Genomic DNA, 20,159 nt, shown 5'->3' with positions numbered 1-20,159 from the left:
GAGCTCTGTTTTGCTTTTGTGTATTTAATATAAAAAATGCCTTTTCACATCTTGTTCCTAACAGAAACAGATACTGTCTTCAGAGACTAGTCTCAGCATATTTCAGTATAAAACCAAACTAGATATTATTGCAAGTATCCCCAACTTTTTCCTGATATTTGCAATACATTTAACAAGTTAAGATAAGTTTCAGAGTTTCAGGCCAGTTTCATGCTTCTGTTATTGTACAATTTTTCCATTGTGATTGGTGGAGCTGTGGCTTTTTTCCTCAGCAAGAATGGGCTCTCAAGTTTGGAATGCTTTTCCTGAAAAATCAAACATTGTGCATTCACTTATCTCTGATGTATCGTCTTTCTGTCTTTTACAGTTTTAACTCTTGGAACATCTATTTAGTAACTGTGCCTTTGTTTTGTTTGTTTTCAGCTACTATTGTAAGTTCAGAAACATATTTTTAAAAGCATAAATCATGCTATGGGGGTTATGCAATATTTAGGTTAATTTGAGAAAATTTGGGCTATTGTTTAATTTTGTGTGAAAGAGTAAACAAATTATTGGAGATGAACCATACAATTACAGCTGAGGTGATATTTGGTTTTCCATGATGTTATGCAGTAAGTTTGGTAGCTTTTAATTCTAGATCAGGTAAAAGCTCTTACTGGTTTTCATTGTAGGGCTGGTTTTACAAATCTATAGCTGTAACCATCTACTGAGCTACACTGAAAACAGTCTTTTGGATGCATCTCTAGATGTATCTAACACGTCAGTGAAAGGGATATAAAAATGAAATTTGAAGTGGTAACTAATTCTCTCTCAAAATCACTGTCTTTAAAAGAATGAAGTCAATGTGCAGCTAACTTTTTCCAACAGAGAAAATGTTATACAGGATGTCTCCAAGTGACAAAGTGATAAAAATCTTTTTTTTTTGTAAAGAATATTTTTCTTTTTGAAAGTGTTTGTGTATCTGTTTTCCCCAAGAATAAAAGTAAATGTATTTTCCATTCCCTGTTTGTGATGTATTTGCTTCCAGAGGACAGTCAGTAAGAGAACATACCCTTAAGAAAGAAAACATACTTTTTTTGTTATGCTGATTGGTGGGTTTTGTCATGTACACTGCAGATTTTCAGGAGATCTCATTTGAGGCCTTTATATTTAAATTGCCTTGACAGCTTGTGTAACTTATTTATATTTTTATTTTTCTTAAGAATTTCTAAATATTTTTCATGCAAGGTTTGTATTCCTGGGGGGAAATCATAGCAGTACATCAGAAAAGTGCCTAAACATTAATGTAAGGACACACGTTCCTGTGCCGCTGCCAAAACAGACAGCACCCCCTTCTGGGCATAAAAATGCTGGAAATAACCTGCGTCGGTTACTTCATAGCAATGTCTAAAGCCCCAACGCAGACTGGTGTTTGATAACTTGTGGCTCAGTTTATTTTCTTGTTGGTGTCTATTAATAGTGTTTAGCTAAAGTATTAAAGCGAACAATTTAGTAGTTCTTCTAGGTTTTAGTTGCTATCATAATTCTGTATGTGTACGTGGCCAATTACTTTTTATTTTTTGAATGTTAGAAGTTGCATCTACTGCAAAAGGAAAGATCTTTGGCCAGGCCATTGTTTCAGAAGTGCCTTCTCTGTTCGCCTTCTCATGAGGTCCCCCAGAGCTTTCTAGTACTAGCTTTCCAAACTGTTCCAAGTCTGCTTTTCTCTGAATTTTAAGAAGGGAGGAATAGATTGAAGGGTGCCAACTATTAGAGGACATATATGTTTCTATATTCCTACGAGTGAACTTGTTAACTGAGGTTTTTAATATTAAATCATTGAATTTATATTTAGGTTTAAAAAAATCTTGGGTGAATTGGGTCTTGTTTTGGTCTTTCAAGTAAATAAACTCGTTGGGTTTTAAATTCCTATGATACTGTCCAAAGCAGTGGAGGGGGGGGACTAGAATAAGGGAAAAGATTATAGGCCTTTTATTTTCTCTCTCATACTCTTTCTGGGCTTCTTTTATTCAAATGTCAGGAATCTGAACTGTTTAGTGGAGTACATTAAGAAACCATGGGCTGGTTGCAGCTAGCGAATGTGTTTCTGAATATTACTTTGTGTCTTTCTTGTGAAAATACTGTAGTTCCCAGGAAACTAGTAGGAATAGACAGTGGTGGCAACTGATATTACATTAGTTTTTCTGCTTCACAGTTGACTATCTAAGCTGTGGGAGGAGAAAATTGATTTGGAAGTGTTAAGAAGACAGGAATGGATTTGAGTTATTTTTAATAACTAGGGAGGAAAAAGACAAAGAGACTTATGGCTTAGGATGTATTCCTAATGAAGCTGGGAAGAGACTGTAGGCTGGAGTGAAGCAAGATACTAGAGAATGAAAAGTGAACCCAAGAAAATTGTTAAATGAAAAATGGCTAGAGAGAAAGTATGGTAATTTGAAATGACACTTGTAATAAAGCAAAAACAGTACATGGAAAGTGAATGCTTGTCTTTACTTATTTATCTCTTACCCCCTGAAAGAACTGAAGGTTCAAAGACAGGTGCCTGAGCTGGAGCATGGTTTAGGTTTAATGGAGAGTCACTAAATTAGGGGGCTGTAGGAAGAAGAGTTAAAATTTTAAAATGCTGCTTATCTAACTGTGATACCTTAGGCAAGTTTTTTAGCTTTAAAGATAAAGAGGTTGGTCTGGAGCAAAAGCAACCAGATTAATAGCAGATTACTTTTTCTTTTATATATGCTTTTAATCACTTGGTTTAGAAAAATTATGCTGTTACAGTCAGAGATGGAAATTTCTCATAATAGAGATTGTGCAGGGCAAGGCCTAGTGAAACAAAGTCCAAAAAAATGTAATTCAGTCATTGACAGCCTGTTCAGTTCATCTGATGATTATCATGTATTTCATGCTTTTCTGTTACAGCAGCCCATGTGTACACTATCGATGCTTTCTCATAAAATTTTTCTTTTCTATCTTCTGCTGAGTGAGAAGTAGACATTATCGATGTTTATAACAAATATAACAAATATATAACAATATATAACAGTATAAATAGAACAAATATATTTTATATATATAAAATATAGATAATATATATAAATAAATATAAATATATAAATATATAAAAAATATAACAGTAGCTATGTTATTCCATATTCCAATCAACGGTCTTTTTGCAGGCTTTCCAGAAGTTACTCCATACAGTGCAATCACGTGCTAGGTGGTACAGGGAGAAGAGAGGAAAAATAGCAAAATACTAAAATGGAATATAAGGTCATGGATGAAGTAGTCAGTGTGTTAGTTGTTTGGAATCTTTGATGCTATTTTTTCTGACAAATGTAAAATTGAATTTATTATTACTGGACTGTAATACTTTTGAGTAGTCAAATATATAACACAGGCATACAGTTCTGGATCTAAATTGAGTTTCTGTGTGGCTGAATGGAATGCCCATCTTGGTCGGATTGAAAAATTTCATAAGGCTTTTTTTACCCAAGCATTTCTGCCAAGTGCATACAGGAAGTGGATTTGGCTGTTGTATCTAAACAAGTAACTTCATTTCCTGGAATCTGCTTTTTTGCAAAATATAGACTTTAGGAAATAAAGTGCAAAGAGGGATGTTAAGCAGTAGAGGAGAGATCACCCCTAAAAGCCTCTGAAAAAGTCTGCCGAAAACATCGAGCTCCATTTTTTCTACATATAGTCACAATAATGTATTTTTTTTCCCAGATTGGTAGTTTCTGTATACAATAAAATTAATATTAAGATTCTATCAAGCATAATTGTGCATTAATAACTAAAACTGTTATCTTTACTAGGGTCCATTTTGCAGTGGTCCATTTTATGTCAGGAGAAAACAAGAGAGCATTTAGTGTTTCTTGGCAAGGCTGCCATAAAGTAGTTGAGATACAGGAAAATGTGTTGTATGACCACGCAGGTTATAGAAATAATTAAACCCCCCAAAAAACTGAAAGAGAATAGATGTTGTCAGGTATAATTTTCAATTAAAAAGGAGACATGAATTGTTGTAACATTAAACATACTCTGCTGGTCAGCTGCTATTTTTCATGCTCTTGTCTATAATATAATCACAGCCTTCACCTTCCTATGCTCTTAATCTTAGGATCAACTCATCTTTTTCAGATGTCAAGATCTTTCAACAAGATCTTTTTCAGATGCTTGAAAAGCAGTAGTTCAAAAGCTGTTTTGTATCAGATTTTTTTTTTTTTTGAAAGGGTTATTGCAAATGAGGGGCTATTTGAGAATTGCTAATAGGGAAAACTGTACATTGAAAAATGTAGTACCAAGGAGCCATACTGTGATGCATCAGATAGCAATCTTGAAAAATTTACTGTTTTCTTACAAATTGTATTGCAAAATCCTGAAGCTTAGAGGGAAAAGTAAGTACTTAAAGGAATATGTAGAGTCAGAAAAAAATGCTATGAAGTTCACGAGTAATGGGGAAACCAGACATACCTTTTAGTAATAGATTTAATTGGGTACTCATATACAGACAATATATGAAACAACTTAATACAGCTGCTGATTCTGAGTTAAAAATGAATGTATTTTTTATTATGAATCCTTTCTTCTGCAATACCCCCACATTTTGATCTCCCATATTTGTGCTATGTATATCCAGCTTTAGTGGTGGGGAGAAATAATTCTAAATATTGCAGAAATTTCTTTAATCTTCAAATGTACAGAGAGACAGTGACATCAGTTTGAACAATGGCCACTCTTTGGAAACAGAAGAATGTCTCAGTTTTGTGTCAGGAACATTAAAACAACTTTACATAGGGGAATCCCAGCAGAAAAAGTCAGAATTCCAGGCAGACATCCTTTTGATTTTCAGCAGGTTTATTTAATTAACTAAAGCCTGAAGTTCATGGCTCTAAGATATAGCACATTTAATACTGAAGTAAGCTTGTATGACAAGGATTTTCCATAATATATTGTCCCATTTTGATCTTAAGAAAAACAAGTAATTGAAAGCCATCAAATAGACATGTACTTGGCATTCAGGGAGAATTATGCTATTTTTCTAGATAAGGTCACCTATTTCAACAGATTTCAAGGGGGAAAACCACTCTTAATTCTGTGTCTCTGACATAAGCAGATTTAGAGCTACAGAGGTTATTGCTGCAAAAGTTATCTTTTGATCCTTTACAGTGTATTAATTATTTAGTTCAGTTGGTTACAAATTTTTGTTAAAAAGGAATTGAAAAAAATAGTTTTTCACAGTGGGAATTGTGCAAATATGAAATGGATTTTCACTCAAGTATTTTTCATTACATCATTTTTTTTAACTCAAATTCCATAATATAGCTGCAGAGACCACTGAACTTTCACTAGAAAACCTGTCACATGATGAGTCAGAGAGACAACAGATTGCCTCTGTGAGCAATCACTTTTGTCATTTATATCGCATCCTTAATGAGAAAAATACTAATTTTTGACATTAATATCACTTTTGTCATTAAATATCAGTGTGGCTTTATAATGATAATAATGAGTGTCATCAGTTTTGGTTAAACTGAGTGGGTTTTGAACCACAGAAACAAAAGACAATAAGTAAAATGCAGAAGAACACAGATTACTTGACTACTTTTAGTATTCTCTATTTTAATACAATAGACGTATTAGGCATCTTAATAATAATTACAGTTTTCTCTTTTTATGTACTGTCCAGACTATACTCAGAATAACTAAAGCTGACAGTAAAACTGTAGGAGTGGACTCTGTAGAGAATATTTTCAAGTAATATGAAACGTGTTGCATGTTATTGTGCAGTTGTACACATTTTATAAAAATAATTTGTATTTTGAATAATGAAGGTTGCCTTCTAATAGTAAAGATTTTTTTTTTTTTTTTTTACTTGTCAGAAGGGAGAAAGATTTTGAATCACCATGCTTATTCATACATATGTGTCAGCTGTGTCCTCGATGTCTGTGACCATACTTGGGGGAGAAAAGATGGCACTGCATGTTTAGTTGCAGGATCAGGAATTTAGCTTCTAAATTAATTTACTTTTTATCATCAGTGTTGAGGATGGCAAAAAAATGTTTAATCGTGTAGTGTAGATAGTCCTCTAATAGTAAGTGATCTGCAACCACTATAATCTTTGGCAGGCTCATGGAATTTAAAAGATGTGTTTCTATAGTCATCCTCCAGTAAGACAAAATGAGTAATGGTCAAGAAATTGCTACAGATGCACTGATAGGCTTCTGAAAAACAAACATTCTGTGAATTATTATAAGCAAATAGATGTTTCCAAATGCTAGGCTTTATTTTACCACACTGCAATATCAAATTGCTCTCTGGCTTCTATTTCATGGGGAATGGTTGCTGCACATAAATACAAGGAATGATTATTTTGCTGAATCTAGATATTTGTTGTTATGGCAGCAGGATCTACCGTTTATGGAATAGGTTACAGCAACCCATAACTACAGGATAGACGGCACTTCCTGCCTCTAGGGACAACTTAAGATGGAAACTTCATCAAAACTTTAATTGTACCATAGTGAAGTGTCTTGAGATTAAATTTGGAGTTAGTAATTACGCTTTTGTTTCAAAATGGTATTTGTAAACCCTGATGTGATTATTTTCTAATATTTTCTCCAAGGACAGAAAATAATGTGAATAAAACAGATGTTTTGGTCAGCTTAGCAGCAATTATGAGGTCTTAGCTGTCTCTGCATATTCAGTCTCCCTTTGGTAAGACAGTTAAATTCATTCTCTGCAGTGAACCAGCCCTCAGAGAATGTATCTTAATCATTTCAGTGGCCCAATATCCATTGTGGGATTTCACCTGCACTCCTGGGAAATAATTATCCAGTAATTTTAGAATGCTCATAGTTCTTTTATCTCTAAGCTCAGTACATAAAAGGTCCTTGTCATTAAATAGTAGTTCCTTCTTAAAAAGCATTGAGATATATTTAACACAGTTAACCTTCTGCAGTTCTCCTGTGGCTTTGCAATGACAATTTTTAATCCCTGTTGTTGTGAAATTGCCAGAGAGAAAGCACTGTCATACCTAAAGTAAAGAAATAGGGAAATAGGGATATTATCCTATCAGATGATAGGAATACTGTTGTCACAACAGGAACTTAGAAGCATGTAAGTAGATATTCAGTAACAGTAATTAATGTCATACTAATTTATAACTAGAAAGAAAAATAATCTTTCAAGGCCTAGTTGTCACAGAGTTGTTGTCAGTTACATTTTTGGTATAAAAGTGGTATTTCCATTCAATATACATGCATGATTTTTTATTAAAGATGCAATTTTCTTAAAACCTCCTCATTCTTCTAGACTATGTTAACACTGATTCTAAAGCAAAAAATGGTGTAAAAAAAATTGTTTACAGCATTAAGAATCTTTTTCTTATTTTTTACGGTGTTGCATTTCTTGTGTTTCCTTTACAATTCAATCCGATTATTTTTTTTTTATTCAAGATAAAATATATATGGTCAAAAGAGTTTTAAAAAGAAGTAAAAAACCTTTATCAGCTGAGAAAAGTACAAAATAATGAGATTAAGTCTTAGCTAATGGTAGGTAAAGTTTTGTAACGATAATTTGACAAAGTTTTGAAAAGCTGAAGTGAAAATTCGAGAAAGAAGTTAGCCAATTTATTTTTATGTATAAGTCCAGGTTCTATTGTTACCTCCTTTTCTACTTTGGCTCCTATTTGAAAACCATTACAGGTAAGAATTAAATATATATATATATATATAAAAGGTATTGGTAATAATAATCCTATTTCTACATGCACTACCAACTTATTTAGGCTTGCTAAAATGCACCCTTTCTGTAACACAAGGGGCATAATATGCTTCATTCCACAGCGAAGTCAATACTTAGAGTCAGGGTAGGTGCATGCAGGTACCTGAGCAAAGTCAGGCAGTTGTTCTCTAAACTGCTGTTGTATGTGTACAGAACTCCCATTTTGACTATGCTGAACTTCTGGAGCTTATCACATGTCTAGAAGTTCTCAGTTCTGAGAAGATTAGTTAAGACTCCTGAAGGCTCAATTTTGTGTGTATATTTAGAGTACAGTAGATATACATTGACTGCTTTGACCACTGTTATTTAAAATGTCAGCAATGACATGAGAAAGAGGGGTTGCTGTCTGTAATATAACAATTCCATAACTTGTTCAGGAACGGAAAAAGTGCTTCTTCAGTAGCAGAGTCCTGGAAATTTATTGCAGTTGTTGCTGAGGAATAACATGCCTAGTTGCTTTTTAAAATCTGGACAACAATACACAACAGGCTACCATGCTCATTCTCAGAGGCAAACTCCAATAAAGCTTCAACAGAGCAAGAATCAGTTCTTTCTTTTACTAAGATGTTCCACTCATTTCTTAATTGCCAATGTTCAGCTGCCAAAAGGAAAAAGCAACAGGACTGGTAAAGCTCACTCATCTTGAATGTAAATAAATAGCCAATTTTAAAAGTTCTAGGTTGTTGATTGGTAAGAAGAGATAGCTTACCATGGAGCATATCTCATGGTTTCTTCTCTCAACTGGCTACCTCAGCATACCCCATTCTGTTGGTTCTGGATTTCCTGCTGGGGGAAAAAAAAACCAAGAAGCCAAAACAAAACAGCAGCTCCTGAACTCCTGTAGTTTATAGCCTGAAATTAAGATTATTTGATGATGCACCTATTACGGATATTTTTCCTTGTCTACCTAAGATATAGTACATACAGGCTTCTACTTCAGAAAACCTCAGTATCTTAATAAAGAATAAAGATAAAATGTAATATGACATTAAAAATGTAGTGAGTTTACAAAACCAGATTGATGTTTAGAACAAGTCCTTTTTCCCTCTGCTAAACTGCTCTGAAAATGAAATATGCCTCTTTCATGGTTTATGGTGTTACTGGCAAGATTAGTGGAGACAATTTTTCATGCACCAAAAATACATGCAGATCTCTACAGATGTCCCTAAAATGTTCACTTGCATTTGGTCCAAGCTGTCATGATTCTGTTGGTGTAGGTTGTCATTTGGTAAAACTCTTAAAATATTCTTTTATCCCACCATTCAATTTTTCTAAAACTGAGAAAGATATATGGACAAGGAGAATTTAAATACTATATCTATCATTCAAATCAGCATAGAACATGTAAATGAGTCAGATTTTATTGAGAGTATTCTATCTTTTTTTAGAACATTTTGGTCTAGTTGAAAAAGGGAGACAAGTTTTTGAACGTAGAAGTGCTTTTTCAGGTCTAAACCAGAAGCTGCAGATGTTGCTACTGCAACACAGCAGATGAATAAAAGATGTCAAAATAGACACATTTAATTTTCAATTACTCAGTCTTGAGATCTTCATCTTAAGCACAATAGTCTAATTTAAAGTTGATGAGTGACTCAAGTGCCTAATGTATTAGCCTTTTCTTATATTTAGTGAAATTTTTACGAATTCATCAACTCTTGAGGGGAACAGATTTAGACTCCTACGAAGAGAGGAAAATGCACAGACTATTTATCATATCCAGTGTTCAATGTAAACTGCACAATGCAGTAGAAGATATATATCCCGGATTATGAGAAGTTGTCTGAAATTTGTGATTCTGGCATAACCAAAAGTGATTCTTATTTATTTAGAAGTGGCAGCACTGTTGGGTGGGTCTTCTAAACATCTTGTGGGTTTGACTTCATATTTTCCTTTGTATCCACCCCCTGACCTTCTGCCAAGCCTACCATGCTTCATTTCAGGCTCTCTCTTTGTACCTACTCATTAAGGACTTTCAATGTGTGTTTGTATTATACAATCAAACATGATCTGACAGGCAGCTTTAAAGAAGTAAATGGTTGCAAATAGCAGCTGAATTAGTTTTCTTCTTGAGACATACAAGCTGTCATACGTGAAACGCAAAATATTTCTGCAATAATATTAGTATCAGAATATGAGGAAAAACTTGTTTGTATAAATACATAAACTACTTCATTCCTCACTGCTGATATCTGCAAATACCATGTTCATACTAAGTAGCCTCAATCTGCACCCTTGGCTCCTCTGCTCCCACTTTAAATTTGAAAAATCTGCTGTGCACTGGTTCTTTAAAGAAAAGTTTTAAAGCTTAACTAGGTAACTTAACAGTAGGTACACTGTAAAGTTTTCATGCTAGCACATATATTCTACAGGATCTTAAGTCCATGCCATGTAATATCAGAAATTATTAGAACCCACAACTAAACAGAAACAGAAGCAGACCAAAATGATCCTCTTAACTGGGTCTAACACATCCTAGGAAAATATGTACTGTATCAGGGGAAGGTGATGATGCTATCAGCAGTTTTCTTTTATTCTCATTAGCATTGTGCTTTGCAAAGTTTGACAGGTAGACAAAGTAGTATACTGATTTTCCAGAAGAGGAAAATGAGGGAAAGAGATTTCAATAGCTTCAGTCCTTTTAGATTTAGATCACTCTGAGGTTCAATCTGATATCAGACTTGCCACGTCTCAATTTGCGTTTCAGACTATCATTAGGCGTTAAAGGTCAAGTGGCTTTTGTTGCAAAAGTATAGCTGCTGAAAACCTACTGCTAGGTTAATATGAAAAATATTTTTCTTACCTGTATTGTTACCTGAGATTTCTTAAAATAATGAAACTGAGGGAAGTCAACATAATGGAATTCAGCTGTCATATCCCATTTGGAGTTTTGTTGTTCTGCACCTTGGACAATCTTAAAATACCCAATTTCATCTTGTTTTGAATTAAGTTTATATTTAATTTAACTTTCGGTTTAGAGCTACAGTTCAGTATTTGCCTTACTACTCCTACAGAGGAATATTAATTAGTTAAAAAAAAAAAATATTCCTAGTGGAGTTCTTGTAAGTGGTTGGTTAGGTTTTTCTTTTTGGAAGAATGTCAGTTGGCCTTTATATGGATTGGCTTTTACAAGCTGGCATTGTATGCAACATTTCATTTTTTCTTTTATTTTAATCTTAAAGCAATATCACATATCCTCTAGGAATATACATTGCCATAGAGATGGTACTTGTCTTTGGTTTGTGTCTGACACACTCCTGTACAAGTTTGTTCTTTGCTGTTAGGCATTTACAATGCTTAACTTAGGATGATTTCTCTTTTATTTACAAATTATTTCAGCATATATAGAACAGTTGTTTATCTTGGGAGTTAATTTTAGGTGGATAAAATGATGCCTAGGCAAATGGCCTGTGTACAGATTAACTCAAGGGTTTGCACAGTAGAAATTTTCACTTGCAGAGTGCAATCTGACCTGCCTAGGTCAATGTTCAGTACCACAATAAACACGCTCACAATCCCAAACTGTTCATTTTACTCTCTTCCTCACCTGTAATAAACAAGCAAACTCCAGAGCCAGAGAAATTAAAGTATATCAATGTATTATTTAGTTTATTGAGTCTGAATATTCTGGTTTTCCTTTGAGGCTTTTAACTTTCCAAAGACTTTTATTTTACAGCTCAACACTGCAGGGGTACAACGAGTAACCTTGTTTTATATCTTTCCCATATTTTAATTGCAGTCAAAGGAAGGTAGCTATTTGTAATATATATGCTTTTCGTGAAGAATTTAGCTGAGCTTTACAGTGGGGAAATATTTCTTTTTTTTTTTTTTTTTTTTTGTGTGTGTATTTTCCTGCTTTTGAGTATTTATTTATTTATTCTCTGTTGATTCATTATTCCCAGACTCTGTTGAATCTACTCTTTTCCATCCTGAACAGATGACTCTGATATTTTGAGGGATCTTGGTAAAGATGTATAAATGATGCTTACATGCAAACACTTCTAATACCTTAGTTCTATTAGAAAGACTTAACAGATAATTTGTATTTAGTTTCATTTGGAAGTGCTCACAGTTCCTTTGTTCATATTTGATAAAAAATGAATTATTTTTATGGCAATGATTATTCCAGTTCACATTGTAATGACCTGATGGCAGTCCTTTGTAAGCATGAAGATTCACAATTCATGCTACCTACTATACCGAAACTCTTCAGACAACCCTCACTTGAGAGCTGTTGAGCCAAGGTGACTTTTTTCTCCTATTGATTTTAGTGGCAAAATTCTCATTCAGTGAATGCTGAAAATTCTTGTCTTATAGAGCACTTGGTAGGAATGGAAACACAAAGTCTTTTACTGTGAAAATGTGGTTTCTGCAAAGCGGATATGTGTGCAGATGCCTTTCTCATTGCAATACATGCTCTGAACAGCTGTTCCTAAGAGTTTGCTTTTGTTAACAGTCTTAATGTTCCTTGCTCAGAACAGCTCAACTTGCAACCTTAATTATTCTCTCCTGGAGAGCTGTTTCCCATCCTTTTGCAGTCTAAACTGTCAGCCTCTGGCATAAGGGCTGCTGGAATCCCCTTGGAGCTCTTATACCAGGACCAAAATCTGGTTGCAAGGTAGGGTTGCAAGGAGGCAGTGTGATTCTGTTTTCTGGCAGAGAAGATAACAATTTCAGGCTGTTGTTTGACAGTCTTAATTGAAGAGCATGTGAATGTTTTCACACATTAAACTTTAGGAGGTCTTCTCTCTCTGAGCAATAAACCCTTTTTCAACAAAAAAATGAAAAAAGAAGGTGGCCAGACTTAGTGCTCTGGGAGTGTTATTTACAGTTTGAGCACTCTTGAAGTCTTTATGTAAAAACACTAAAATAAAGTCCTCATAAATTGTCCAGTATTTGTAAACTGTGCACTAACACAAGCTGCAGTAGGTTTTGTGGGTGCTGGATACATTTAAAAACAGTATGGTCATTTAAATATGTACAACCATGTTTGATGACTTATGGCAACAAAATAAGGTCTGAGTTTATACACTTGCATGGTCCTACCTAGTCAGATATAGTCCTCAAGTAATCCTAGTGGATATAATTTAACTTAAAAATAGCATTCAACCCTATAATTTCTCTGCTGGCAGCTAAGCAGCCAGTGCCACACAATACCCTACATGTTCCTTTAACTTATTTTCTTAATTAAAGTTGATGAGGCACTAAACAGTTGTTGCCTAAGATAGCTGGAAATAACATTTGTATATGTAACAGCATAGAATAAATGATCTCTAATTTAGTTACTGATAGAATAGGGTGTGTAATATCTGCAAGGGGCTTTGCTGAAATGCAGGTTTCTACCAGCTGTAGGTGTACGTTGATCTTTTCATATCAGAAAGCAATCAGCCACATCCAAAAGCCTTACCTCAGTGTATTTTGAAGTCACATCAATTTAAAGATTTTAGTCCATTATCTATATTACATCAAGCTTTCTGTTTCCTGGTCATTTCTGATCTTGTTGCTCTAGTTCAGAGCTTGTGAGCCATCATCGTCATTCTGCTTTCTGACTTACCCAGTCCCAGTGGGACAGCTGTAATTTTCACATTTTATGAAAGGAGACTGTTGAACCATAACTTTTTTCTTGATGTGGAAGTTGGTGGAGTGCAGTGGGTGGGAATACAGACAGAAATCAAACCTTTAATGAGAACATTTTTAAACATTCTAATTCAGAATGTGGATCAAGCCAAGTTCTCCCAAGAAGAAGCTGTTTGAATTTGCTGTAACTAGTGATGGCTCTGCTATAGATTTCACTTTGTGAGTTGGGCATATTTGTGAGTGTTTTAGTATTAAAGCCAATCTGCACAGCCTAATAGGAAAGGTATAATTAAAATTAATTTGATACAAATTTTATCAATTTTTAAAGCAACCCTGTCAACTGAGTTTTCATGAATGTGATTGTAAGAAAGTCTTATCTTTTTGCCAGTGATCTGAGTTATTTTTATGGTAGTTATTATTGTAGTTCACATTGTCATGACCTGGTGACGTGTTTCCTGGTTCTCATCCTGTAGGATATGATGATTTTTCTTTAGATGAGACTTTTAAAATATTTATTTTGTAACACTACATCACAGTACTGAAGAAGGAGAGGAGAAATTGTTTGCCCTTTAAGAGTAAAAGAAATTGTTTTCTACAAGTCTAACAGTTTTAGCTGAACTGTTTGGCTACCTTGCCAAAAATGTGTTATCATCAATGGTTTCTTCTCTCAGTTTTGATTTTATTTATGTCATGTACGTATTGCTATACATAGGTTTCAATTTACAGAAATAGGTAGACAAACAGAATTTCAATAGCACCTTGTTTTAAAAGAACGTATAGCTTATTTGTTTGAATTGGGTCCAAGAAAAGCAGCAAGCCAGTGATGCCTAGTACCTCTTTGCACTTGGAGGCCATTTGAAAGAAGGTGAAGCTACTATAAAAATTAGGTATTATTTATGAAATGTAAGTGGCATGATTGAAGATACATCATCTATGGAGAAGGAGTAATCTTCATTACTGAGCAGAAGGAAAACACAGCCAGTCCATTAAGTTTCCAATGTTTCTTGCAGTCTTTTACTAGTATTAATCTCTGTATTCCATAATCATCCTAAGTATCTCTGTCATTATCCACACACTGCAATGTTCTTCTGTAGCTGTTTTATGCTCATATTATGCTGAAATACAATCTTAATAGTCCTTTTTAAGCTCTTTTCCTTCGATACTTTTTTCAGAATGTGATTGTTTGCTAGTTCTTATATTTCTGTATTTTCTTAAAATGGACTGAATAAGTCAGAAAGTTTCCCCTTCCTGAGAGTTCTGGGCATCTATTTTTGTGTGCTTTGTTTGGCTGTACGAGTCTGCCGCCTCTTAATGTGGAAAATGATTATCAGATTACCTTTAATTTTGGTTGATGCATTTCTGCCAGGCAGAAGTAATGATCACTGTAATAGTTTTGTTTTCCAAACTTACTTGTACTGTTTTCACTTCTACTATCAAAGGCAGCACATTAAATACTTTACATTGGGGTGTTACATATGAGTAAGGGCATTTAATTGTTTATTTTAGGCTCAGCCATGACTTTCATCCATGACTTTCATCCATGACTTTCATCCATGAATTTCTGCACATAATACAAACTTTTTCTGCAACAAAAGCAATTCTAGAGGGTCAATTCAGACTGCATATTAAAATTAGTGCTAGTGTTGGGATCAATGTGCTATAAAATTCTGCTTGCAAAGCTGCCTGTTTTAATTCAAGGGAAGCGAGAAGCATGAACATTAAGTTCTCAGGTCATCATGACAGAAAAATACATTTTCTTAAATCCTCTTGCTCCTTTGGATCACAAAGCAGTGTAAAGACTTCATTGTATCTTTCTGTGATTTTCTTATTCAAAAAAGGTGGAGTATGTCTACATGCTTTGCCATTCACACATTCATGGTGGTTCTATTTTCAACTCAAATTTTTAAAATTATCAACATATGTGCCGATTCTTTTGCCTGAAACAGAGAACAAATTTTTCTACTGTGTTTTGAATAAAGATTTTTAAACTTTTATGGGTTATTGATCCCTGAGTGCTAGTTCTTGTTACCAGCCTTCATTGTAAACAGTACCTTACACCACATAAATCTTACTGAAGCCAGTGGGGAATAATCCTGGTATTAGGGTGTAAGTATGAGAAGGGAAAGCAGAACATATTTGGAGCGACTATAAAATGCAGCTTCCAGAGCTAGATCCCAATAAGGTGTATTATCCCAATATTGCATATCCCAACCTGTTTAGGTATGTTTTGTTAGTGTATTGTCCCCAGTTTCACCAAATGGCAAAGCAAGTAGCACAGTAATAATTGTATGCAATAAGTGTTCACAATCATAGAATCATACAATAGTTAGGGTTGGAAGGGACCTTAGGATCATCTAGTTCCAACCCCCCTGCCATGGGCTGAGACACCTCACATTAGGCCGTGTCACCCAAGGCTCTGTCCATAATTAGCATATGCTTTGTGCATAGTTGGCATAAAACATCAAAACCTCTTGCCCAGCAGAACACCCAGGAAACTTCATAGCTTTTGTGCACAATGGATTTGTGCGTCTCAATAGCTCTGAAGCAGGAAGGAATGATTGTGAGTAGGACAGAAAAAGGAATCTACAGGGGAAAAAAAAAAAGGAAAAAGAGAAAAAATTCCAATTTAAGGAATATCATTTTGAAACTAAATTGCAACCATGAGGTTGAATTAGACATGCAGCTATTTTTCATGCAGTTTGAGTGTGAGATTCAGCCCCTTTTCTGCTCCTGGATTCTCTTCATTACTGTAATGTATTTAAGTGAAAGTCTCATCCTTTCTCCTTGGTTATTTATTGACATATATGTGCTCATGATACACAGATGCTGGTGTAATCTTTCATTTTCCTTAGCCGTTGATTTTTTTGTTAATGATAATACCATTGTATTATTTTTAATGCAACTGTATTATAATACGGTTTATTATTTTTATTTCTTACTCATCATCTTTTAATCAGAACTATCAACAATACAGACAACAATACAATATCAATTATGATAGTGATTTTTAAGCAGTTTTGAAGGCCAAATAGGTCTTGACCTTCTGGTGCACAAAAGGAAACAACCACCATGTTGAAAATATAAAAGGGAGGAGCCAATCATTTTTGTAGGTAGAACATCTACTTTACTTAAAAGGGCAGGAAAAATGTTCATTAATATGTAATTAAAAGAAGCCTGAATTTTTTTCTTTCAAGAGTACTGACACTATTCAAGGTATGTTTAGAGGCCAATATGAAACAAGGATGAAAGAAATAAGGACACAAATTACGGTTTGCTGTTGTGAAAATACTTCTTGCTCACACTATTTCACATTTGAAATTTTCAAAGTTTGTTTTTGCGTAGCAACTTTTTAAGTTTTCTTGAAAAATTACACAGCTCAAACATTCAGACTTTAGAGAAGTGAAATTAAACAAAATTAATTTGTGAGATAAATCTTTTTTCAAAACTGATTTCCCCAGATTTGTAATCTGGCTGCTTTAAGACCCTTGGGCTGACTTGCTGTATTTGTCTAAACAGGAGTTAAATAAATGAAAATTGTCTGTCTTTTGATGGTTCTGAAGTAGTTCCTTTTTGTTTTCCTGAGGCAGGAGAAAATATGTCACTTGGATGTCAGGAAGCTTTTGAAGTTTTCAAGCGGGACCATGCTGACAGTGTAACCACTGAGGACAACAAACAGCTTCTAAAACAGAGGTGAGTGTTACAGCAAGATACTGCTAGAGGCAAACATCTGAGAGTATGGTATAAGTCTGGGTAGGAATGCATGAGTATTTTTACACCAGCTATTCCACGCTTCTATTGATAACTTGGTACTGAGTGGTGGCAGAATAAAAAGTCTGAATAGAATGCGAAAGTGGCGTAAGGAATCTTAGTGCCTGTTTCCTCTGGTTTTATTCATCTTATCTTCATAACCATGTTGAAGCAATGTGGTAATGGCATTCATGATCATGAATTATCTAAAGGAAGTAAGATCCATGTGACTGAATCAATTACTGCACTTTCCATTGTCAAAAATGCTTTACTGGCTTCAGCACTGAGTTGGACTGTAAGCTACAAGATGTTTAACATATGCTTTTGTCTGTTGTTCCTAACTTGTTTGCCAAGTGATTTCAGCTTCTCTCTGTTAGTTTTGTGCTCAAAACCAGAAATAATACCTTCCACCTCCACATTTATTATAAATAGTGAGCAAACACTTCAGAATCTTCCAGATGAGATTATGAAAATGGCAAAACATTGAAAACATAAATTTCCATGAAGTGGACTTTAAACATCTCAGAAATTAAACCACCAACACTTCTCCATGTTGATTGAATAACTCTTTTGGTGTCAGTTTTTCTAGTGTTAACTATCCTTGTACTGCATGAGAAATACAAGGTTGTGAGAGTGGAGATGCCAAAAGCAGATCTCTCAATCTACACTTGTAACTAAAATTTACCCTAATGGTTGGGGTTTTTTTTAGATTCCTTGTTTTCTTTTTTTGTTTTTCTGTCCTGGGTTTTTCTCCAAGTTTCTACTACTTTCTTTTGCTTTCTTAACACAGTTTTCCTACTTAATGGGCACAAAATACATTACTTTCAAGGTCGCTGAGTTTTATGCTTATTTACTTCAATAAAATTGAGGCAAGAAATGATCTCCACATCTTTGCGACTTACTCAAGATCTTGCTACATCTCACTTTTCTGAACCGGTTAACTGTCTAACTGGGTCTTTAACATAGCCATAGGGACACCAATTGTGAACTTATTGGATGTGGGTAAGAATTTATCCAAATAAATTGAATGTTTAGTAATGCCTTTCTTCTGATCAATAGGTCAGATGATCATCACTGAATAAATGATTGCACTGCAGTCTTTTCTGGCATTGCTGTCTATGGAGCAGAACACTTCATGGTCACAGCATGATAATGGGAGCAATACAGTTCTGAGCCATGTCCTGCATATCCTCTAGTTAATCACAATTCTTCCATATTTTGTCTGTCTGTTATTACTATGAAGCAAACCAGTATTTCCTTCTGGTTTCAGAACATGTAATACAGATGGGCAGAACACACAAAGTGTCATGCCAGATTTGCTTTCTCTAAAGAACAAAGAGATTCAGGCTAATGCCTTGGGTAACCCCTCTGTAAAATACATCAGCTGGTTGCTGAAATCAGTGCTAACATGAATGTTGATACCCTGGTGGAATACAGCTTTCCTCTGCTATTTACAGTCATTTTTAGCAAAGATGCCTATATGTCCAAGTTTACTGAGTTCATTAGAATGGATTTATATCAAGTCCAGTCTGTAATTTGGAATGCAGCCTCTGAACTACCAGTTACACAAAAGCTCTGTTACCCAGCCAGTGTTCAAATTGCACAGGAAGAAGTGTGTGGACACCACATGTTTAAAGGTTACCATAACGTTCCTTTATATGTAGGCCTCTTATGTTAATAATTTTGTTTATAGTTGCATAACCACTTCTGTCATACCACAAACAGTTTTTGGTTCACAAATTGCTTATTTTTAGCTGTCTTATTTTTTCCTTTGGGTATTTTGGGTAGATTTTCTTGGCTTGCTATTTATCATAAGATCATAGAAGAGTTGAGTTGAAAGGGACCTTTAAAAGTCATCTAGTCCAACCCCCTTGCTATGAGAAGGGACACCTTCCACTAGATCAGGTTTCTCAGAGCCCTGTCCAACCTGGCCTTGAATATTTGCAAGAACTGGGTCATTTACCTCTCTGAGCAACCTGTTCCACTCTTTCACCACCCTCATTGTAAAAAATTTCATTGTATCTGATCTGAATCTCCTCTCTTTTAGTTTAAAACCATTGCCTCTTGTCCTATCACAACAGGCCCTGCCAAAAAGTTTGTTCTCATCTTTCTTACAAGCCCTCTTTAAATACTGAAAGGCCACAATAAGATCTCCCTGGAGCTATCTCTTCTCCAGGCTGAACAACCCTGACTCTCTCAGCCTGTCTTCAAAGGAAAGGCGATCCAGCCCTCTCATCATCTTCATGCCTCTGCTCTGGGCTTGCTCCAGCAGGTCCACATCCTTCTTATGTTGTGGGCCTCAGAGCTGAAAGCAGTGCTTCAGCTGGGGTCTCGTGAAACTAGAGTAGAGGGACAGAATCTCCTCCTTCAACCTGCTGGTGACCCTTAATTCCTTTGAGGTACACTGGTGCTTCCCTCTTGGCTCCTAATACCTCAGGAGCCCCAGCTCATCTCTGTAAGACTTCTAGTATGCATTATATCATTCTTATTATATACTGAACTGCCAGTGAGCCTCTTCAACATCCAGACTTGCTTGGGCTGTGACATTATTCATATAGATGTGAATATACATAGTCATCTATATGCAGTATACTTTTTTTCCTGTAACTGCCTATGTATAATGGGTTAATTGAATCAAATACTGAAATGCATTTGTCTTATTTTAAAAAACATATCTAAGAGAAATACTGGTTTTGACATTGAACTTTTCACCTGCTACTTCAGAGCTCTTTATAGGGGCAATACCTCAGTACTGTAACTTAGTACCATCTCTCGCTTTCAAAAGTGGAGAAGCTTATATAGTTAAGGATAGTTTCTCTCTGGTACCATCTCTCGCTTTCAAAAGTGGAGAAGCTTATATAGTTAAGGATAGTTTCTCTCTGAAGCTCATTTACTGACTTAATGTTTGAGTGAAAGACAGTAGATTCAAGTTATGCCATTAGGACAGTTGCCTATGAGAAGTGTCTTTGTAAGGTGATCTACAGCTGAGTTTTCAGTTAATACATAGCAAGTCTGTTTCATTTTTCTTCTGTACATTAAAAACTGCTGACCTCCTT

The 20,159-nt window shown here is 35.0% G+C and overlaps 1 protein-coding gene across 9 annotated transcripts in view; it reads left to right on the top strand.

Moving 5' to 3' along the window:
- Positions 1-20,159, top strand: part of KIF6 (kinesin family member 6) — a 149,535-nt gene that overhangs the window by 71,547 nt on the left and 57,829 nt on the right. For all 9 annotated transcript variants that reach the window (XR_008975014.1, XR_008975013.1, XR_008975012.1 and 6 more), the window contains exon 14: positions 16,944-17,046. Coding sequence is in view for 4 of the 9 variants with exons in the window: in XM_057429992.1 (XP_057285975.1) it covers positions 16,944-17,046 (103 nt within the window). In the remaining 5 variants the exon portion in view is untranslated. The remainder of the gene's footprint in view (positions 1-16,943; positions 17,047-20,159) is intronic.

Source organism: Pezoporus wallicus, unplaced genomic scaffold (assembly GCF_028554395.1).
Source record: "Pezoporus wallicus isolate ANWC-B61680 ecotype Strahan unplaced genomic scaffold, APGP_CSIRO_Pwel_v1 contig_5353, whole genome shotgun sequence".
NCBI lineage: Eukaryota > Metazoa > Chordata > Aves > Psittaciformes > Psittacidae > Pezoporus > Pezoporus wallicus.
This window is presented reverse-complemented; position numbering and strand designations above follow the sequence as displayed.